The sequence below is a fragment of the Siphateles boraxobius genome, unplaced genomic scaffold (genome assembly GCF_051911475.1).
Source record: "Siphateles boraxobius isolate OS27281-9 unplaced genomic scaffold, OSU_SipBor_1 8, whole genome shotgun sequence".
NCBI lineage: Eukaryota > Metazoa > Chordata > Actinopteri > Cypriniformes > Leuciscidae > Siphateles > Siphateles boraxobius.
Window position 1 is genome coordinate 25,794,684 of NW_027509208.1, and position 22,817 is coordinate 25,817,500.

The 22,817-nt window shown below is 38.2% G+C and overlaps 3 protein-coding genes and 1 long non-coding RNA gene across 9 annotated transcripts in view; all 4 read left to right on the forward strand.

The window, feature by feature from the left end:
* The first annotated feature begins 17 nt into the window (after positions 1-17).
* Positions 18-3,362, forward strand: LOC143728966 (uncharacterized). The gene is made up of 7 exons (XM_077219919.1): positions 18-401; positions 2,079-2,159; positions 2,315-2,433; positions 2,560-2,679; positions 2,770-2,817; positions 2,904-2,987; positions 3,189-3,362. Exons 1-7 carry the CDS (start codon positions 158-160, stop codon positions 3,360-3,362), a joined length of 870 nt encoding a protein of 289 aa, XP_077076034.1. The 5' UTR covers positions 18-157.
* Positions 3,363-3,365: 3 nt separating this feature from the next.
* LOC143729408 (uncharacterized) lies at positions 3,366-4,649 on the forward strand. The gene is made up of 5 exons (XR_013199998.1): positions 3,366-3,491; positions 4,121-4,181; positions 4,281-4,331; positions 4,464-4,508; positions 4,578-4,649. It is a non-coding gene; the product is annotated as an uncharacterized LOC143729408 (long non-coding RNA).
* A 161-nt stretch (positions 4,650-4,810) lies between these two features.
* Positions 4,811-5,675, forward strand: LOC143728967 (uncharacterized). Its single transcript, XM_077219920.1, has 4 exons — positions 4,811-4,840; positions 4,945-5,013; positions 5,090-5,243; positions 5,413-5,675. Exons 2-4 carry the CDS (start codon positions 4,966-4,968, stop codon positions 5,673-5,675), a joined length of 465 nt encoding a protein of 154 aa, XP_077076035.1. The 5' UTR covers positions 4,811-4,840; positions 4,945-4,965.
* Positions 5,676-10,681: 5,006 nt separating this feature from the next.
* pum2 (pumilio RNA-binding family member 2) overlaps positions 10,682-22,817 on the forward strand; it is a 102,478-nt gene continuing 90,342 nt past the window's right edge. For 2 of the 6 annotated variants that reach the window (XM_077219986.1, XM_077219990.1), the window contains exons 1-4: positions 10,795-10,971; positions 12,279-12,645; positions 20,988-21,056; positions 21,253-21,358. In XM_077219986.1, the coding sequence (XP_077076101.1) occupies positions 12,292-12,645; positions 20,988-21,056; positions 21,253-21,358 (529 nt within the window). In that variant the 5' untranslated portion in view covers positions 10,795-10,971; positions 12,279-12,291. Of the gene's footprint in view, positions 10,972-11,095; positions 11,223-12,278; positions 12,646-20,987; positions 21,057-21,252; positions 21,359-22,817 lie in introns of those variants that run through there. The other 4 variants (XM_077219987.1, XM_077219988.1, XM_077219989.1 and 1 more) reach the window with 4 other exon arrangements.

A 22,817-nucleotide genomic window follows, 5' to 3' on the forward strand; every position in this document is an offset into this window, starting at 1 on the left:
ATCACTGGTCACTGGATCATCTGAGCACTATGTCTTATATGACCGCTTCCATGAGCAGAATGCCACAGATCCAAAGGACATACTACGCAGGATCCAACTTGTCCCTGAGCTGAAAGGATGGTTGAATAGCCAAGTTGCTGAGCAGTTCTTTGCCAAAATGCGTAAAAGCAACTACTTCTTCAATAAAATGACTCCATCAACCCATGCATTTCTTATGAGAAGTGTTATCCATCGTCATAACACCTCCACAAATAGAGCACTTCTGGAGAGGCAGTTAAACTCTGGATGTCGGCTTGAACTTCTAAACACCATCACCTTGTCTACTTTGGGACAAGCTGTCATAGGTGATGCATCAAAACGACGAAGCACAACTGTGGTGGCTCAGGCATCTTCAGCAACAAGTAAATTGCTTTAACATCAATGATCAGTCATGTAATCTTGACCCATGTGTAAGGAACTCAGCTTTTTGGAAATATTAATAATCAATAATATCTTGTTATTATTAATTATAAATATTTGGGTCAGTTAATTGGATTAACTTGATGTGGCTGAATTAATATTACAAACAATTAATCAGTTCTTCCAACGAACTATTTTGATTATTAATTTATTCTAATAAAGGGTATCTTCCATGGCCACCGAAGAATAATTATTTCTTCGCCTGTACAGTACTGTGAGCCAGTAGCAAAAACCGTGATCGTAAAGTGACTTGTATTGCAAACAAAACAGAACCAAATACATATTATGTACAAGTTTTATTAACTAAATATAGATATTTATATGAATATAAATAAACTAAACAACATACACACATGAATACATAAATAGGTTAGTGATAGGATGAAATTGGAAACCGGAAGAGGGTCTATGAGAAGAACCATCAGAATTTAATTTTCACATTTCATTGAATTGAATACTTGCATTTGTAATGGGAACAATTCTTGAAGTTGTTGAAAATTGGAGTCGTTGATGGTTCCGGCAGTGTCAAGTGGAAGTTGGTTGAGCGTTCTCTTTCTCCAGGAACGCATGACTGGTTTGGTGAGGGCCTGGGACTCTGTTGAGGCCACGCCGAGCACCCAGGAGAAGTGAGGAAGTCGGAAGGATGGGTGATTGGAGTCGTTGTTGGTTGGAGTCTTTGTTGGTTGGAGTCTTTGTTCCAAAACTCCTGAGATTGTCCTTGGTTCTTTGTGAGAGAGTCTTCTCTCTTTTCCATGAGGCCGGATCTGGTTGGAATCAAGGCCTGCTGGGCCCTGGGGCCCCCGTGGAGGGGGAGGGGGCTCCCCAGTCTCACCAGAACAGTGTTGCGGCTGGATGAAAAAACTAAGAGAGGGCGGTCACTGTTGCCTGCCTCTGATATACCCTGAGAAAGAACCAACCCCTAAGGTTTGAATGGACCTATGAGTAAGGTGACATGTCCGAGAGGGGAAGCAGCTCTTAGTTGATTTATGGTCTTTGTCCCCAGCATGCTTAGACTGTTCATTCAAGCTCAAATAGACATAACAAATTCACATTGCATTCTAAGAGAAGGTGATGTACATCAAAGTGTGTGTCATTAAATGAGGATTAATTTGCTAGGAAGCATGATACAGGTGAGGTTATATTGACCGTTGGGTGGTTGTTCAACCACATACACCCCAATCAAACATACCATGTTGTTATACCTAATAGTACACGAGACAGTAAATCATCACAGTTTCTGTGAGGCATGTTCCTTCATAGATCAGAGTAACACCGCAAAGTTTATTTAATTAAAGATGGTCTCTCTCTCTTAAGCATGTGGCGCATGTGGCCACATTCCTTTGAGGTCGTAAAGTCTGTTATCAGTCTTAAAGTGTTCTGTAACCGGACACCCGGCTGACAAAGTAACTTCATTTGTGAGGTTAGTTTTGGGGGAGAGTTTCATAGACCTTTATATTCATTAAATATAGTGAATATGAATAATTAGTGTGTGTCTGATTGGTCCAGACCCTACACATGTGACGTAATTGTTTGTTTTGTCTAAAAGTTAAAAACTTCACTGAAATGCATATTCTAGTCATTTAATTGGTTCATAACATCAAATATTGTTGTACTTTAAGGATCTCAACTCACTCCAGCCGAGCCAAGGTCAACTGAAAGCATAGCTGCACAACCACCCACTGATGAAGCACAAACACAAAGTGAGCACTATGAATATGAGTTGAAATAACTAATGCCTACTACTAACTGGGAGGAGTTTAATGTTGGGGATAGGTGAATGCTACTGTCAGATCAAATGCAGTGAGGTTAATGTGTATTAGCATTAATAAGAGTAACTGTTTCATTTTTCTTGTAGATGTTGGCCCTTCGCACCATTGTGGGCAGCATTGTGCAACACTTACTGCCATCAGCAACCTCAGGCCCTGTAGAACAATGTGGTCAGCTGGAGGAGATCATCCCCTCCAGGAACAGCTGGTACATAAATGCATAGCTTATTTGACAGAATTTAATTTCTTCTTCTTCCGTTGAAGTAATTAAAGGATTTTGTTGATATTATTATTATTATTATTTAATGCTACTTTTAATTTGTCTTTCTTGTAGGTCAGCTATGTTCTGGATGAGGGTAGGCCTGCCAATGAAATTATGATTAAGGATGGCCCTACATGTTTGACCAGAGAGAACCTGTTATCTTTAGGTCTAAACAGGGAAATGGACTCAATGGTGGGTAAAAGACTTTGTTGGAATGTTAAAGTACTCCATATTTTTTAATTGTAAATGCAGTAAAAAAAAAAAATTAAATCATGTGAACAGGTGGGAAATGCTTGTCTGAGGCTTGTTAAGGAGATGGTTGAGTTACAGGTATGTATACACATGTATTAACGTATATTTTAGAGGGACCTATGTGAGCTCTGTGCAGTACAACAAAGTCAACTGTCTTTCTTTAGGGGAAAAAGGTCTTTATTATGGACCTCCACATCCCCCCAACATGGCTCCCACCCTTGAGTTGTGACCCTCTAGGCAGTCTTCCTGTAAGTACCTACCCATTTGTACAGCCAACTCTCTACGCACACCATGGCAATAGAATCGCCATTGGCTAGTATTTTTAATTTTTGAATAGTCGCCCAGAGTGATATTTACTTGCATATGCGAGTGATTTGCTCGCATTGTAGAGGGTTGACAGCAATAATTAAACTGAATTGAATTAACAGCATAACTTGCTTTCTTTTAAGGTCGACTCCGCCGAGAAAGATGAACTTATATTCCCGCTGTGGACTCAAGGCCATTTTTTGCTAAGTGTAAGTAATGCATGCTTTCAAAGAAAGTTTCTCAAGCTATACTGTGGATGTGGAAAAGAAGCATATGAAGATTCATTTTTACAAAGCTTATTGGAATATTACACATGAAAGGTTAACTCATTGCCAAGACTATTCTCAGGTGATGATGCCAGGCAAAAGACGAATACTGTTCCTTGATTCGCTGTTTGCACAGTGGGAACAAGGCTTTGGAAACAAGGCCTACAGAGATATATTGAGGTTATACAATGATATATTTCGGCAGTCACGTTCCCCTGACTTGCCCACATTAACACTAGAAGTGACAGAATTCCATAACTATTAGACCTGCCACAAGCAGTTATTTTTACCATTTATTGTATTAGTATATCTTTTAAAAACAACACCAAACTGTACATTTAATAACTAAAAGTATCTTAATTATAAAACATTTTATTTTAATATAATAAAGAAAATAGGCTAATAGAAAATAATTTGCGGGAAATGTAACAAATGAATACCGCGAAATTCAGTGTGGTCAATATGACCGTCTATGGCCGAAATAGGTATATGATCTTTTTTTTTTGCCTTATGTGTAATTTATTTGAAAAACAATTCCTAAAAGTGTTAATGCAATTACTTTTGGCAGTCGTGTTCTTCTGACTTGCCCACGTTTATATACATCTACTCTCGGCAGTCGCGTTCCTTTAACTTGTCAAGGCTGCTTGGATAAACTTCATAGTTAAAGTACCTCACGTTCAGAGGATGTAAGCATTGTTGGCATTTCATGTTCAACCAATTTCTGAATTGTATTCGGCATTTTTGAAACGGTTTGTGTTCCCCAGCTAAATTTTAAGTATCCTTCGTAACACTGTCTTGATTTTTATCAGGGCTGTTGCACAAAAGCTCATGCCTGGGCCATGGGAAGAACAGTCAGGCCTGGATGTTGAGGTAATAATCATTTGCGATGAAAATGCACAAGAACATTGTATAAGGTTGATAGTCATTGTAAATTCTTCATAATGGGTATTCTTTCTTTCTTAAAAACAGGAGCTACCCCTACAACATTATGGGATTGACTGTGGATTATTTATGGTTATGGTGGGTTGCAAAGCTCATTTTTAGGATGTTTAGTGATGTCCACACAACATCCATTGTCCATTTTTATTCATCTTGGTAAATTTATGCTCGTACAAATGACATGACAACATAATAGCCTTTCTGCCTTTACAGTATACCTGGTACATAACTGTGGAGGCAGCCTTTGATTTCACCACCGTCTTGGTGTTGACAAAGATGTTTAATGTTAATTGTGGTGAATCACATTACAACTGTTCTTATCTTCAGTCTGACATGCCATATCTAAGGAGTTGGTGGTGCAAAGTTTTGCTCGACAACCTTGAGATTGAGGGGTATGGTTTGTGAAATGAAAAATAGTACATTATAGTACTGTCAAAGTGGGAAAGCATGATGAACATATTTGGTCAATGTCAATTACAGACATGGTCGAAGATTTGCGCATTTTAAACAGGAAGGCAGGAAGATGTGGGATAGAAGTCTGCCGCCTGTTTTTCGTGCATGTCCTTAGGAAAAGGAGATACAGCACTTTGGTAATATTTCAGTAAAAAGTATTGAAAGTAGCATGTATTATGTAATATGCAGCTTTTTCTTAAACTGTGTTTTTCTTTGTTTTCCTTGTTTTTTTTTTAAAAAGGTACCTACGATCCCAGCAAAGATGTTAAGGTTTTCACAGGATGGGGCTGTGGCCACTGACATTTTGCAGGTATGAGTTCATAATCTTTAATGTTGATGAAATGGTTTGCAATGACTCTATATTAAATCTTGTTTCATATCTACAGTTGCCCGATGACATTCTCCAGAGGATTCTTGTCTTTGTAGTTCTACAAGACGGCTGCTCTGCAATCCCGAGGCTGGCTCTGACATGCCAGAGATTAAACAACATTGTCAGCCAGGAGCATTTTCAGCAGGAGGCACACTTCAGCTGGCTTGATAGTGAGTTCAATAAGTGTGGTTGCCCCATCGTGTTTTTTTTGTGGGTATAACAATTAGGCTAGATTAATATCACCCTCTTCCATTTCCCTAACATGAAACTTTTGGCAGTTAAAGATTTGTTAATTTATTGTCTGAATTGTGACTTTCATTGTGTTTTGAAATTGAACAGGTGTAGTGAATTGGAAAAGACTTTCAGAGAGACACCGTCAAATGTACAGAAAGCCGTACACATCTCTATATGCAGGCGCCTACAATGCAGCCAGCTTTACAAAGACTGTGGGGCTGGCTACCACGGAAATGGACAACGGGGAGTGCTTTTGGGGTTTTACTCCTCAGATGACAACCCTGGCTACTGTAGCTGGGATTGCTTTTTGGATGATGGAGGTCTTGAACAGTGAAGTGTGTGTGCGCGCAGTGTTGACTTTGATGTAACAATTTTGGTCACTTTTTTGTAATTCAAGTGTGTTGTCAATATATATATATATATTTAAACAATTAAATTAACTGGAAATTATTCGGCATTATTTTACACTGACGGGTAGGTTTAGGGGCGGGGTTAGGGGGTAGGTCATCAGACCAATCAGACATGAGTTCCCTAATGATTATTCATGAGTCTTCCCCTACCATCCTGTGGAAAAAAATATCGCCTCCGGGGGGCGATTTTTTTTTTCACATGATGGTAGGGGAAGACTCATGAATATTCATTAGGGAACTCATCCCTGATTGGTCTTAACCACAGTGACTGGTAGGTTTAGGGGCGGGGTTAGGGGTAGGTCATCAGACCCCCAGTGACGGGTAGGTTTAGGGGCGGGGTTAGGGGGTAGGTCATCAGACCAATCAGGCATGAGTTCCCTAATGAATATTCATGAGTCTTCCCCTACCATCCTGTGAAAAAAAATATCGCCTCCGGGGGCCGCCATTGTAGCTGGCTATCACCTGCTGTTAGCATCCCATTGACTCCCATTCATTTTGGCGTCACTTTGACAGCGAATAACTTTACATCTGAGGCGTCCAAAGACTCCATTTGTCCATTATTTATTTCTAAAGAAACACGACAATGTATAAAAGGCTCCATTACTTTGTATCTTACGTTATGGCCCCGTAGAAGCCATTCTTGTAAAAATAGGCTAAAAATTGCGTCATAACCACGCGACTTTATGTCGCACAATAGAGACATTACCGTATAGACAGGAGGAGAAGCTCGCAGGCAATCTTTTACTGTCTAAAGTCAGCCCATGGCATAGATAGAGTCCATAAAAGCAACGCGACAAAATATTTCAACAACGTTTTTGATGAATTTGAAATAATTCGAAATAATTTGATATGTGGCAAGTGAATACATATGAAGTAACATTTATCCACGAACTTTAAATTATTTATCTACCTCACCTATATATATATTAACGGGGGATGGGGAAATTATCAGGAAATTATACATGCAATGGAAGAAGAAAAAACCCATCTCAATGTCTATCGCGGTTAACGTTGTTCCTTTATTTATTTATAGATCTACGCTTGAAGATGAATGTGATCCCGTTCGGAAGCCATGTACAAATGTCCTAGCCTACATAACGTGAAATAAAGAAAAACGTTTTTGTTCAAGTGTTTTTGATCATGATTTATTAGCCAAAACTACATGATTTATATTTTGGAATATTATATGGTCACATTGAATATACGAAAATGACGCGAGGGGATAGTATTTTATAGTATGGTTCCTGGGCTTATATACTAATAAGTCTTTTTTGGATGGGTTATTATTCTGTTTGATGTAGAAGGAAACGAAAAAGAACAATTGTAAATTTGTGCGTTTATGTATGTATGTGCCTATTTGAATCACTTTTAATAATTTTGGAAGATTGTGCTGAAATGTACATGTACTTATTTATCTGTTATTTTTGATTGTATTATATATATGTGTGTGTGTGTGTGTGTGTGTGTGTATATATATACATATATATATATATAAACATGTTCAAAATAAGCTAAATAAACTAACTAACTAAAATTACTAGAACTGCAGGCTACTCAAACGATTACAATCCAAAAGTAGGCTATTTTAAAGTCGATTTTAGCCACTTCTTTTGCCAGGCCTATAATGTTTTAATGTAAGATGTCATATTGTAATTATATAGCGTAAGTAGTTATATTAATATTATTGTAATATATTAATAAACATTGTATTATATTATTACTATACGATTTGATTTCCAAAGCGCACACACACACACACACACACACACACACACACACACACACACACACACACACACACACACACACACACACACACACACACATCAATGTGAGTTTACTCTGATGCGTCATTGACCGTTCGAGATTAGCTTGATTGCGCTTTATGACAACACCTGCTAGTCTTGGCACAGCTACTAGAAGATTTACAACTCCCAGTCAGGTTGCTCACGTGACATCTACGTCATCAAGCTCAGTTTGAGCCTGCGCAGAACGCTTGGCTATCAGGAAGTGAGTACCCATGTTTGGCTTCAACTCTCTCCGTTGAAATCAACGGGGTCGCTCTGTCCATTTCTTTTACTGTCTATGCAAACAAGCCTAGTATAAGGTCGCAGTAGAGGTGACGTAAATGCGCTCGGTCGCAGGGGAGGTGACGTATATATGCGCTCCGGCGCGCGATAATAGGCTTGTTTGAGATGAGCAAAATCTGCGCAGAACCGATCACCGGTGATCAGCGCGTAATGCATGCCGGTTAGAAATGTGTCCGAGTGCGGTCCCCCTTGCTCTGATGTCATGCTGACGTGTGTCAAAAAGCTCTCGCGAGCGCAAGGCGCACGTGTCGGATTCTGCAGTCGCACGCAGTTGCTCTCCACCGACTGGGCTGATCAAAAGCATGATGGGAAACGACTTGCTGACGACACAGCTTAATGTTGATTTGTTTAAACAACCGTGATGTATTGTTCTCTTTTAAAACGTTTGATTTTAAAACTCGGATATCTTGTTTTATGTGTAGGCTATGATGTGTGAATATTCCCAAACTCTCGGACAGTGCGATCTCTATGGGTTATGCAATGTCATTTTATTATATATATAAAAAACACATAGCCTATGTCTGTATTAAAGATAAAATAATTGATAAACACTTATTTGGAATGGAATTAAATAACAAGCACTTTGGGTGTCTTGCTCATTATATTTATTTTCATATAAAAGCAACAGAACTTAAATTACATCCAGTTTATTAGCAACACTGGGCACGAGCGTGAATCCCGGGAATCCCGCGATATCCATACTTGATCTCGCAGGTGTCAGATCCACTGCGAGAAGCGAGAACTGTCCGGCTTGCCTGCGCTTTTCTCACTCCTCCTCTCACTGCAGCCGCCTACTCTCGCCTTCATTCAAGGCGAGGCAAGGCGCATCTCAAACAAGCCTATTTTTTTTCACAGGATGGTAGGGGAAGACTCATGAATATTCATTAGGGAACTCATCCCTGATTGGTCTTAACCCCAGTGACTGGATGGTTTAGGGGCGGGGTTAGGGGTAGGTCATCAGACCCCCAGTGACGGGTAGGTTTAGGGGCGGGGTTAGGTCATCAGACCAATCAGGCATGAGTTCCCTAATGAGTATTCATGAGTCTTCCCCTACCATCCTGTGAAAAAAAATATCGCCTCCGGCGCAGTGGAGGTGACGTATTTCCACTTTTGAATGGAGCTCCACTCGCCCCGTAGTCTGCAGCCAGCCCCTATTGCCTCTGACCGCTTCAGAGTGGCTGTCTACGAGCATACACAAACATGTCCTTAAACCTTAAGGTTCGTTTTCAAAACTGTGCAAGATGGACTATTGCAGTTTATAACACAGCAGGTAGACGGAATCTTGAACACTGCGTTCTTCCCTCCATGCAATCAAGTCTGGCGCCTCGTCTCCTCGCTCCTCTGTCCTCCATCCTATGACCCGGAAACCAATCAAGCTCAGCCATCTTGAAGGACATCTCAATTCTCTAATTGCACCACGAGGAGTCGAGGAGTGAGGAGGCTTTCAGAGGAGTTATGAGCAAGGATACACAGGTGTATCCTATGCGGAAGTGTTGTATTGACTAAATGTGACGTAAATTCTTCTCCCCCTTCACATCGGTCACAATAATTTGAATTTGTACTTTACCCTTGCTGTTTATATAAACCACACATCTCATATTTCAACAGGGTATCTTGCATTATTATTATTCATTATGAATTTCTTAAATAAACAAATTTCAACAACATAAGGGCAGATCCTTTGAGTGCTGCTGTTGACGCTGTGAAGTGACGCTCGAGTGATCAAGTATTCCAATGTATAAAAAAAGCTTTCATTCGATTCCTCCGTCCTCATTTTCTTTCCTTGCGTCCTTCCCTCACAACCTTCTGGGGGTGGAGCTGAGACGCTAGGAAAGGAAACGAGGATGCACAAATAAGAAATGAGAAGCACCCCTGTTTGTGCCGCGGATTCCCAAAATGCTTTGCGTTCACCACTGCTAAAACGTCACGATGGCGTCACATTAGCAATCTTTATAATCAAATAATTCCCAGTGATCGTCGAATATTATTTTTGCTTTTTAATTTTAATTGTTTATTAATAAACTAGTGTTTTCTGTGATGATGCTGACTCAACACCTTCGCAGTATTGTGAAGGTACCTATAGAGAGAAATGCGCACTTCATACGGATTATTAGAGTTGTCTGTTTCTTTTCGTTTTGAATTGTTTTGTTTAAAAGTAGACATTTCAAGCTTAGATATATTTCTGTTCATTTATGAGACAAGTTCCAGTTCACGTGCGATGCAAGTTATATTGCGTCGGCGATATAAATTCCCATCCCTACAAAATACGAAATGTCTTATCAGACAAAATACAAGCATCATAGCATAAGAAATAAATATAAATTAATAAAATAAAATAAAGAAATAAAATAAAATACATTAAAGTAGGCCTAAATAATAAATCAAGAAATAAAAGAGGCTCAGTAGCTTCTGAGGCAAGTAGTCGCAGTTGCTGTTACTGATTTAGCGTGTCTGACTAGTCGACACGTGGGGTGATGACATCATCGTTTCACAAAATATACGGATAGGCCGTACACATGACAACGCAAGGGTGTCGTTTTCAGATTTATCCACCCTGGGACCCGGTTTCAAAAAATAGCGGTTTCGGTCTCCCAAAACGCCCGATCCGTCTGGACGAAACGCCGATCCGATTAAAAATGTGTACGTATACAGCTAAACGCGTCTCCGTGTGGACAGGGCCTTATAATGAAATATTATGACAGCCAACTAGTGAGGACATTTTTCTGGTCCTAAAATACTTTTAAATCGGTCAAAACATGTTTTTGATAAAATCTAGTGTTATGCACACACTTCTGTGATGTCTAGGGTTGGGTTATGTGATAGAAAATATCATTAACCTAATATAAAATCAATGGAAGTCTATGCAATGTCCTCACTGATATTGTGTGTGTGTGTGTGTGTGTGTGTGTCAGAGAGAGAGAGAGAGAGAGAGAGAGAGAGAGAGAGAGAGAGAGAGAGAGAGAGAGAGAGAGAGAGAGAGAGAGAGAGAATGCACAGGGGAGGAGGAGGGCACAAATCCTCCCAAACTCCTATACAAGCGCCTCCAACACCTAATCATTAAAACACACACACGCACCACATCTCCACGGAAACTAAACTTACACACAACATCGCGTCCATCACAACCTTGAAGCATCGGGCTTGAATATCAACATACACCGTGCGTGAGTATCTTTGAGCAGATGTGATGGATATATCGGACAGCGAATGTCAATTGTTGCCCCTTTTGTTTAGGGGCTCAAGCAGGGGGCCGTGTTGTGAGTCTATCAGCGAAACGACATGGGAGTTTATTCAAGAATTGTTATGAAATTGCCTAGCTGTTGGGTTCATAACCGTGACGACTACGTTTAGAGATCCATATTTGTTTGTTACTGGTGTTTATTGGATTCATTGGTTGTAAAATTAACTTTTAGAGGTGAGAGGCCTGTGTGTTGTTTTATCAACAAAGCGGCTCGCGCACTAGCAGAGACACAAGCACATTAAAGTCAGACTTGTCAGGTTATTTTATCGTGGAGTTGGATTCGCTATTCACTTTCATAGCCTTTTATCAGTTCAAAGACGCTTTTTAAATAAAAATGTTTGAATATAAATACATCAGACTTAAAACAAGCCCTCTCGTGCTGACTGTTAGCGACGTGCTAGCTGGCGGAGTCATGGGCCTTGTGATGCTTACAAACAACAGACAACCTCGATCAAATAAAAACATTGCTGAGACTAAATGTTTCAGTCTCCAAATCTTACAGCAGAATCCTTAGAAAGCAAAAGAAATAGCATCAGTGTTTAATTTTACATCTAACACAATGGAAAAACTGACCGCCTTCCATTATTAGTGAGTTAGCCAGCCATTAGCATCCTGCTATTCCTGTCCACTCAAAACATTCTCATAGAAACGCGTGATTTCAGGTCTGTATTTAAAGGCATTTGCTGTATTATATACATTTTTAAATGCTGCGTTAAAAAAAACGTGTAAACAAGGTTTAGTTAGTGGCCACATTTATTAAGACTTAAGTAAATTATGGTGCGGCTTTGTTCTCCTGACAGTTTATTTATTTTTATTAATTTTTTGTATTTGATTGCATAGCTTTTTTATTATGCCTATGTTTACACCGTATACACTCAGTGGTGGAAGTGGTCAAGATTCACTGGGGGATCCTAGTTGGGGACAGATTTTATATTTTTAAACCATATATGCAGAAAATCACACTATTTAATTCATATGTAATTTATGATATTTGGATAGTATTTGGAGGTTTCTACATGGATAAAAGATGGAAGTCTTCTATATTTTGAACTCCGCACCCCCCTTCATGGACTCAGTCCCCTCAAAATAAAATTTTCTTAATTAGTTTGGTTTCACCGTGTTTCTGTATTCCAAATAGTTCAAAATAATACATTTATCATTAATCTGGGCTATTCTAATGCCATGGAGGTAAAATCACTTTTTAAAACTTCCCTGACCCTTTTTCTGAAGGTTTTTCCGTGGAATGAGCATTCCATGCAGCATCTTAGGTATGAATGACGTGGCCTGGCAGGAAACACGAGGTGGGATGCTGCACACAAATGGTGCGGCAGAGACCGGAGTGGTCCGAGTCCATGCGGGGGGTTCTCTGGCCACAGTAGGAGGTGCTGGGCAGGGACCTGGAGGAGCTCACCCTCTGCCAGGTATGGACCGGGTGGCCAATCCCAACCCCGGCACCCCTCAGCCTCCACTGAGCGGTCGTTCCCAAGATGATGCCACTGTGGGCTATTTCTTTCAAAGGCAGCCTGGGGAGCAGTTGGGTGGCTGCACTGCAGGCAAACACCGCTGGCCCACTGGTGATGGAAACCATGTTGACCAGGTATGAATGAATCATACATTTGACAAGTGATAATCTCTTGTTCGATACTTTCTAAGTTAATCATGGCAAGAGCTCAGCTACCCAAATGCGAGGGAGTGTGAACATGGACTCAAAGACACAGGGCTTTCTAATTAAATGTAACACCAGCATACTAACAATATTAAACTGGTCTCAGGTGGCTGTTTGAAGGATTTTGTCAACTGTAAACTTATAAATATAACATTAAAAAAAAGAAAATCAATTCAGATGTGATTGGCCAATATCTTTGGTCAAATATTTTTGTAAAATAACCACTTAATGGCTGATTTTCTACTTAAATTTGATTTTGACTACTTAAAATTGTTTTTCACATGACTTTGTTCTCTTTTCATTTTTTTTAGTAAGTAAACCATTTAATACATAACCTCACTTTTGTCAGGGTTTGTTCTGTGATGGTATCGCTTGACTGTATTTTAAATCTTCTAGTAATACTACTTTTGATTTAAGGCTATGTTCAGACTGCCAACGGAAATCAGATTTTCTTTTGCATATATGGGTTTTTGAAATTCTGGACTGCAAAAAAAAGCTCATAACTTTCTTTTTAAAAATCTGATTCGGACCACATTTGGAGGTGGTTTAAATTGTGATTCCAATTAGATTTTTACAAATGTGTCTTAGTCTGGATGCTCTGGCTGCTCAAAGCTGATTTCAAGTTGTCTTTTCCGTCCTTCTTAACACGACATACAACGATAACGTCAAAACGTTATGCCAGAAGTATTCATACAGTATGTCCAAAGGTTTCGGCCACGACTACAGCACAGACCATTACAATATATACCCGTCTCCTCCGTCGCTGAGTTTTTCTTGTACAACTGAGTTCTTCTCCGTGACTCAACAGGGCGCGTACTTGGAGAACGAGATGATGTACCTGAGCAATTCCATGCAAATGTCAACATTACAATAAAAAAAAAAAACGTTTTTACCGCAAACCTATTTAAGTGGTGTATTTAGGTTTGTATTTTACTGCTGTAATAGAAATTTTAAGAAAATCACCATGTTTATCCACCACATATGAGGTGTGCACTGGAAGTAAAATGACATTTTCATCCAACTGTTTCATGTTTTTTTTTGGTCTACAGTAAGCATTTTATAGAAAGATAGAGACCTGTTTGAAAAAATTATATTCTGTTTTAACAGCGATGTATTTTGGATTCATAAGGACAAGATCTATGGAGTCAGAATGCTTCAGTGCTGCATCACGTCCATAACGTTTTAAATTTGATTACGTTATATCATATAATAATAATAATAATTAATACAATTAAGTAGAATCTTTCTGCACAAAGCCAAATTATGTCCATTCTTATTATGATTAACAACTCATCATCCCTTCATTGCTCTGAACAACCATAATAATGTGTTACGGATGTGACCATTGCAGACATTTTGTATTAAATCCTATGCATAGCCATAGCTATGTATGTATACCTATTGCTGATGACTAATACTGTGGCCTACTGTGATCTGTTTCAATCTTACCGTATCATAACATTTTAGAAATGAATTTATTATAATTAAATTTTAGAAATTACATTCTAGTATCAACGAGAACATAGTGGAGATATAGCATACATACGTTCTTGCAGTATTTGAATCGGCTAAAGGAGAACAAGAGAGAAATTGCGTGAGCTTACCTGCGTGTTTTTGGATTGTGTATGATAAACATTTAATATATATCTACAGATGTATCTCAGCGCAGTTTATATAAACGGGTAGGATAATATTTAGATTGTCATTTGCTTTTCAACAGGCACAGGCGGACTGGATGCTATATGCGAAACGCGTTGTTCGCTCTCAATAAAATAGCGTGCGGCAGAGTTTTATTATTATTATTATTATTATTGTCATTCAAGTTTGTTCCTGCTATCTACCTGCACCTAACTAGGCTGTGCATGGACCTTGGGTTGAATTGGAATACATTAATCGTTATTAAAGTTACAAAAGTTATTTAGTCAGGAGTATGAGTTATTATTATTATTATTTTGGTTTCGTGTTTGGGACTTTTGTTGTTTGATTAACATTAAAGCAGACAGCTATCAGGTTGCTGTCACTTTAAAGGGGACATAAGTTTAAGTGCTATAATCAGGTCCCCGGTGCATCTACCAACCCAGAAGACATGAAAAGTGACAACCCAGTAACTTTGTTTTGGTAAGCCTTTCTCTGCAAGCATGTCAAAAAAATAAGCCGATCAGATTTAGCTCCCCTTCTGACGTAGGAAGGGGATCTTATAATAATATTACTGCCCCATGAGTCAATGGGTATTTTTTTTCCCCCGTTATAAACATGCTCGACACGCCTCTGGCGGGCCTTCTGATGTGAAGAGATGCGTTCGTGTAAGAAAAATATCCATATTTAAAACTTTATCGACTAAAATAACTAGCTTCCGGCAGATGGCCGTATACAAGTCGACTTACGCCAAAACAGTAACACTTGACGATGTATGACGTAGGAGTAGCGTAAGCTTTGAAGGCCTTTATTAATCCGTCAGAGCCGGGTCGAGCACGTTAATAATGGATGGATGCGCTTTGATGGATGGACTTCCAAAAAATATACCCATTTACTCCCATTATAAAGCTTTGAAGAGCCAGGATATTTTTAATAATAACTCAGATTGAAAGAACGAAATCATGGACTAATTTTCATTTTTGGGTGAACTATCCCCGGGTGGTGATGGCACAGTGGATAAGACACATGCCTTTGGTGTGAGAGACCCGGGTTCGAATCCACTGTGAGGCACCAATGTGTCTCTGAGCAAGACACTTAACCCCTAGTTGCTCCAGAGGCCTGCGACCTCTGACATATAGCAATTGTAATTCGCTTTGGATAAAAGCGTCAGCTAAATGAATAAATGTATGTAAATGTAAACTATCCCTCTAAGAGATGCACGAATCCAATGATCCCAGCATTCAAAAGTGACAGCAGCCTTGCTGCTGTGTGTGTTTTTAATGTTAATCAAACAAAGGACAAAGAAATCACTCACTGCTCTTGACTGAATAACTTTTGTAACTTAAATAAGGATTAATTAATAAGGATGTTTAATTTACACAGTGAATAGTATTGTTTTACATTTGCTTGCTTTATTAATTTCCGTGTGGAAGTAAAATAATGACAAATATTTTTGAAACAGAAAAGCTTGTTGAATTGAACTACTTGAAAGAATATGGATTGCATTAACCCTGCTTGCATTTGTTTTGGCTGAAATTCAACATTGTTGTATATTTAAGCTGTGAATATTTCAATTCAAAACATTTGACACATGTTTTCATTAATAAAAATTCAATAATCCATATTCACCTTTCAGATTTCACTTCCAAAATATTCATTCTGTTTAAAAATACAACCTATAATATTCGACAGGCAATTTTCCGTCCATTTTATTTCGCTTTACAAATTCATTGGTTCAAATTCATTGGTTTCACATCCGGGAATGGCAGGAATATCAGTAGATTGCCGATTGACAATTTCCATAGCTGTTAGTCGACCTCACCAGCAGGAGGTGTAAGCGGCTGTTGACGAAGAAAACGGGTTAGAGAGTCATTCATTCATATAAACGGATTTACAAAAATGGAGCAAGCGGTACGTATTTGTGATGATGATCAGGGCCAGTATATGGAAAAGCTGATGAAAACACAAAAGCTGTGTTTACATTTAAGTCTTCACAGTTAGTTTTACACATGTAAGCATCTTTCTCTACCGTGAACAAGATTACAAGGTTATTCCCCGATGTAGATGTATATGTATATATACAACTGTATATGATGCATATATACAACTCTAAATTTGAGGTGTCGTTTTCTTAACTTTATATAGCGGTGATGTGCTGCAGTACTAGGATTTACGAGTGTATGTGAAGTTTTAGCTCAAAATAACCCACAGATAAAACAATTTTTACAGGATATTAAAATTGCCACTTTTTGGTGGTGAGCAAAAGCGGACCGTTTTTGTCTGTATCCCTTTTAAATGCAAATGAGCTTGTGTTTCCGGCCCCCTTTCAAGATGAGCTTCAAGACCTCCTGCTCCGGTGCCAGGACAATCTTAGTTCACGGAATGATAATATCAGAACAGAAACTCTCAGTAGCGATGTTCAGTTCGACCCGCAGTCGGAAAATAATGCCCACAGAGCCAGAGAATATATGCTGTATGGAGATAAACAGGAATAGTTTTTTTTAATTATGGTTATAACTTTATTTGTCATCTTGCTTTTATCCAATATTAGTACAAGCCTGCTGTAGTGGACCTCGTCCGAATGATGGCCAAAAATTTACTGAGGAGTTTTATGAAGTTTATTGTGCTTCACAAAAATTGAAGCGTCCGTTTTACTCCAGAAAATCACTGTAAAAGCTGAATAAACAGTATAAGAAGTGCCCATTAAAGTCTTATTCATAAACACTCTCTCTCTCCCTTGCATTATCATCCACATACATGGCGAATTACACAAAAACACTCGATGCAACTAACAGTAAACAAATATATACAGACCTTTAGGTCTGCACCAGGGGGTGCTTAATAAACTGGTAAACTTTATACCCGCAAATCTACTCTGATGAACTGTAATAAAGTGTGCGCTCTCCCTTTCATTACTGCCGTGACCAGTATCACTCCGGAGACTATAAGCTGGCTCACAAACAGTTGGTACAGATTCATCCTCGGGTAACAACTTTTTAGCAAAGCCTGCTTTGTACTGACCCTCGTTCACAAAGCAGTTTGGTGTAAAATGATTTGCGCAAACATAAACGCATTTAGTTAGATTGGGGGGCGCATTCCCTTCAAAAACAAAACTAATCCACTGCGTGTTCAGCGGCTCAGATGTCGGGAGTTATGATGACTGCTATGTTCATTATATCCAACAAAAAAAAACACGCTGGCCCCAGGCAGTCTTTATTGTCGAGCACTGCTGTATTTTGTACAGATTTAATTTTCTTTTAGCAAGTGTTTAAATGGTAATTTACAATTGGTTCACCCAGAGAAAACCTTGGATTATGCAACAGACATTATACAACTCAGTGCCTTCACACAGATAATTAATAAACCATTGGTTTGCTATATCGCCCTTTTTCATACTATAGCCGATATTCCTATGGTTTTAAATAAATCAAAAATCAGCAGATAAATATCGATGGCCGATAACAGTGATAGGCACTTAAATGAGTGACTCAGATTTACTCAGACTCAGACTCAGATCACATTTTAATAGACTTCAGACTTGACTTGACAAAAATGACTTGTGAATATAAACTATAAATTCCATTTTGACGCTCTTTAATGTGGCGGTAATATTGTTACTTGTTATCTGTTTAGTATCTTTATTAGGTAATGTATTTTTGAATAAATTTGTCATTAAAACAAGTTTTTATGACAGCCACCCATTTTAAATGATCTTTTTTGGAGCGGCATCGGTCCATTAGACCATTTACATTTTTAGGTGACAACCGCATCCGTCTCTGATATAGACTGGTGTAGATTTATATTAATGCGTGTCCCACACTGGTTACACTTGACAGTATGAAAGTTGGCATGAAAATGCTATAAATAATCCATAACTATTTGCAGTACAATTTCAGTTTCAATTTCAATTAACTGAGAGGTCAAAGTTTGTTATTTTAAACACCCACTAGAGGTCTCTTTTAAAGATTTTAAAGCATTATACGCCTTTCCATAGTCGGATAAATTCCTCTTTCAGAACGGTCACGTACGTAACGGAGAGATGACAGATCTGTAACAGTTTTTTTCCCTGCAAAAACGTAAATTTAAATAATAGATATTTTATGTTATGTGGAGAGCCAACCCTTCTCTATTTAATTGTATACTGTTGCTTCTGGTTTGTGCATTGTTATTTACAAAAAGTCTACACAATATATTGTCTCCCAAAAACAGGTCAATAACCTGTTTCCTAGGGATGCCCAAGACTATAAAAATCTTTAGTCTTGGGCATCCCTAGAAAAATCTTTAGTCAACTTGTAATCATTCAAGCCATTATTTGCCTAATCGTACGTTTATATTAATTGAATTGCTTAAATATATGCTGGGGGTAATACTAAACCATAATGAGCCTTTGATTTACATATGCTTAACATATAGCCTATCTTACGCTCAAGCGCATGCATAAAGCTTGCCACAAAGCACCGGCAAAAGTAATGATTATGAATGTGACCGGGAAAAAATAGCAAGGAGACAGTTTAATTGTTAATCAATAAACTAGTGTTTTCTGAGTCAGTGTCTGCTACCAAGATGAAGCTGACGATTCTGACTCGCCATCTACACAGTGTAGTGGATGCGCTTTTAAAGAGAAATGCACCTTTTATATGGATTATGTAATCCTAGAGGGGTTTTTTCTATTCTAATTGGTTTCTCCGTTTTCAATTGGATTTGTGACGCGTTCCAGTTCACGGAGACCGAGATGACAGAAAGAACATCCTGTTTGTTTAGTTTATTTTACAAAAAGGTTTACACAAATAAAAGTAGGCCCTTTACAGTTTTGAATGATGTAGCCTATTACTCTAAGCTGTAAAATGGAGTATTTTAAATTGTTTACATTGTTATCAGAAATAAATTCAAGTTATTGTGGCCGCGCCTCCATGTCATGCAGTAAACGCAAATGTGCACATACACTTGGATTTGTGCCTAATAATAGCGCACACTTATCTACATTAACGTTAGAGACAAAGTCCCGGACTGCTGACTTCACCACTTCCTGTTGAGTTTTTTTTTTTCTGCGACTAACCGACCAATACAATTTTGGTTCACTAAGCCTCTTCTTGTTGACTAACGTTTATTCTACTATTAGGGGGCAGTATATCACTCATCTAAAATATAAAATGTGTTTATAGACTGATATTTTTCTGATGTCTGAACTATTTTTGTCAAGGTAGAATTTATTAAAAATATAAACAGATGGTTCAATAAATTTGTAACGAATACATTCTGAGAATTTGTTTCAAGTTTTAACTGCAAATGTCACGCCCATAACGCTGGAATTGCTCAACTATTATTTCTACATCCATTTTGAAAGATCCGTCACACATGTGGCCCCTGGGTACGCCTACATTGTTACCAAAGCAACCCATAGGTTGGTTATGTCTAGGGCACACAAATCTTATTTGATTACTTTTTTAATAATGTGGCCAGTCTGCCTGAAAAGATATACATAAATATGAAAGTCAAGTGGACCGCTGGCCACCCTCATACTGTATTAGCATATTGACCACAAATCTTTCCATTGATATATTTTGACTCTGAAAATGCTTTTTTTTCCTACCTGTTTTTTTCACTTCTACTATTTTTTACATCTTAAAGACTGCAAAATAGGAGTTTTGTGGCTGCCTAAGTCTGTCTTTAAGAATCATTTAATATATATTTTATCCCGGTAATACTTAAAGGGGTCATCGGATACAAAATTCACTTTTATATGGTGTTTGCATATTAATGTGTCTTTGCAGTGTGTGGGTACAACCACCATACAATGAAAAAAATCCATTCACTCCTCTTTTTTTTTTAACCTCAAAAAGACTAAACACTGAATATTCAGGCCGTTGGGGATTTTCTGAACAATATGATGTCATAATGCTCATGCTCTGCCCACGACCATTTTTTCAGACTGTCCCGTATTAGCATATTTCTGCCCTCAGCCATTCGACACTCCCCATGGAAGAGAGTGGTGGGGTGAGCAGTTGCTCATTATCATTTAAAGAGACATGCACTGAAACAGGTCACTGTGAACAAAGCTGTTTTTGAGGAGGTAAAAAGGGTGTTGTTTTACACAACTATTGAGAGATATTAACCAAAGTATATTACAAACTTTACATGAACACCCTAAAGAATCATATCAAGTTGTGGAAAATGGGCATCCGATAACCCCTTTAATACCTACTTTTGACATGTAATTGTAAGTAGCAAATCATGGTTCACTCTTAAGCCCAATTTATACTTCTGCGTCGAACTTACGCCGTAGCTACGTCGTAGGCTCTGTGTAGCGCGCGTACCCTTCGGCGTACCCTAACGTGCACCTCTCCAAAAATGTAACAATGCGTCAATTCTACACGGACGCAAGCGCTGTGATTGGTCTGCTAGAACCCCTCCCTCGGGTTTCACATGCTCCCTCTACATGTGTAATTGCGCCTCAACGCGGACAACGACGCAGAAGTATAAATGAAAACCAACGCGTAGTGTATAGCGTAGAGGCTCCGGCGTAGGTCCGACGCAGAAGTATAAATCAGCCTTTAGTTGCACTCTTATGGGAGTATAGTTTTTGTATTAGATACTCATTCTGGCTCTATCCTGGTGAAAATAAAATGTGCTTTATCTAGGTGCGTGCTGTGGATGAGATGAATTATGACTTTCAAGCCTTGGCTCTGGAGTCTCGTGGAATGGGTGAGGTAGGTGATCAAAGTTTTTAAAAAAACAAATGGAATTCTGAGTCTAATAGTCCTTTTGAATCTTTTTTGACCAGTATCAAAAGTGTTGATTTCCTTGTAATCCTTTAACGTATTTCAACTCCACTTGGAAGATTTTTTTCCCTGTTGTATGCATATACTTTGCAAAATGTGATTGCCACATTGACCCTTTTTGCAGCTACTTCCTGCAAAAAAATTGTGGGAATCGGATGAATTGGCAAAAGATGGACGTAAAGGGATGTTGCTGGGTGAAGAATGGAGAGAAAATGCCTGGGGTTCTTCCCGTAAGTTCTTCTGAAATGCTACATACTACATAATTGTTTGATCATGAGATCACACTTGAGTTAAACCTTCGTACCAAAATGAAATTGGAGAAAATTGTTTCAAGCAAGGCTTACTATAGTTAATGCCAATGGTGTACTAAATATTTGTAAATTATGATATTTTCCTATAATTTATTTTCCCCAAATAGTTAATGATTGGAAATAAATTTTGAAAATGTGTACCTAACCATTCTCATGCCCTAGTTTGTGTGGTTAGATACACAAGACATGAACGTATAAATGTGTGGTTAAATTAGGGCCCTATGATTTCCGTGATGCTGAAAACATGGATGGAAAGATGGAATCCAATCGTAAAAATTTAATTTACTGTAACACAATGTCACGGAATTTGGCAAATTTTGGATGAAAAAATCTAAAGTAGGACTGTACACTAAGTAGATAACTATGTTTATTTATAAAACTGTTATCTTATATATATACACAGAAACTCAGAGGTACTCAGTTTTTGTGACAGCCTGTCAGGAATAAAAGTTTGGTTTATCTTTATGAAGTTGTGACAGAACTATAATACTATTGTACAGAAGAATGTGCCTTTCAAAGTAATAATGATAATTATAAAATTATTAACTTTAATCCCTTAACAAGCTGAAAATTATATAATCAAAATGAAATGGCTGCAGCTCTTGAACCCTTTGGGGTTCGTTGAAACCCTGGTCTCATTGAAAGCAGACACTTTTTATTTACTTGTCAAATTATTGCTCATTTTAGCACAGGAACAGTTTAAGAGAAGCTCAAATAGACTGAAAAGTGACTACCTTTTCTTAAAGATATACTTTCCAGAGAAATACTAGGATTTATTTTTATTTTAGTTCAGTTCATTTGTTTAACAGGGACCATCACAACACAGTTGTTGTCTCACAGTTAGTTATACAAGCTATTTTGCATCTGCGCATTTGAGAGGCTTGAAACATATTTGAAATAAAGATAAATATTGTGGTTCAAGACAAGTTTGAGGGTGATTCTGACACTATTTTCTGCAAACGTTTTTCAAGGTAAATTTAAATGTCTTTCCAAAAGGGTTCCCGATAAACAAATGATATAAAGAGTCAATTTAATTAATAACTATTGTGCACATCAAAGTGAACATGATGTATTAACATTCAAGAAAATAGTTTTCAATTTTAAAAAGATTTAAACATTTGTAAAAAGCACCTAATTTATGTAGGAAGAGCAGCTCTAAAAATAAAATGGTGTCTTTAGCTGAAGTCAGTTCAGTGTTGATTCAGTTCCATTTATAATAACTGTGTAAAGTTCATCAAAGAATAAATGAATTCAGTTCAGCTGAATTCAAACTACATGAAAACTACATGAGTTCAGCTGAATTCAAACTACATGAATAACATGTTACAGTGCACTCAAAAAACAACAACAACAAAATAAAGTTTCATGCTGGGTCTGG

Coding starts and splice junctions, on each gene's coding strand:
- LOC143728966 (XM_077219919.1), top strand. CDS start 158: ATGCGTAAAAGCAACTACTTCTTCAATAAAATGACTCCATCAACCCAT. Junction 2,434..2,559: donor ATCCCCTCCAGGAACAGCTG/GTACATAAATGC, acceptor TCTTTCTTGTAG/GTCAGCTATGTTCTGGATGA. Junction 2,818..2,903: donor AGGAGATGGTTGAGTTACAG/GTATGTATACAC, acceptor GTCTTTCTTTAG/GGGAAAAAGGTCTTTATTAT.
- LOC143728967 (XM_077219920.1), top strand. CDS start 4,966: ATGTTAAGGTTTTCACAGGATGGGGCTGTGGCCACTGACATTTTGCAG. Junction 5,014..5,089: donor TGGCCACTGACATTTTGCAG/GTATGAGTTCAT, acceptor TCATATCTACAG/TTGCCCGATGACATTCTCCA. Junction 5,244..5,412: donor ACACTTCAGCTGGCTTGATA/GTGAGTTCAATA, acceptor GAAATTGAACAG/GTGTAGTGAATTGGAAAAGA.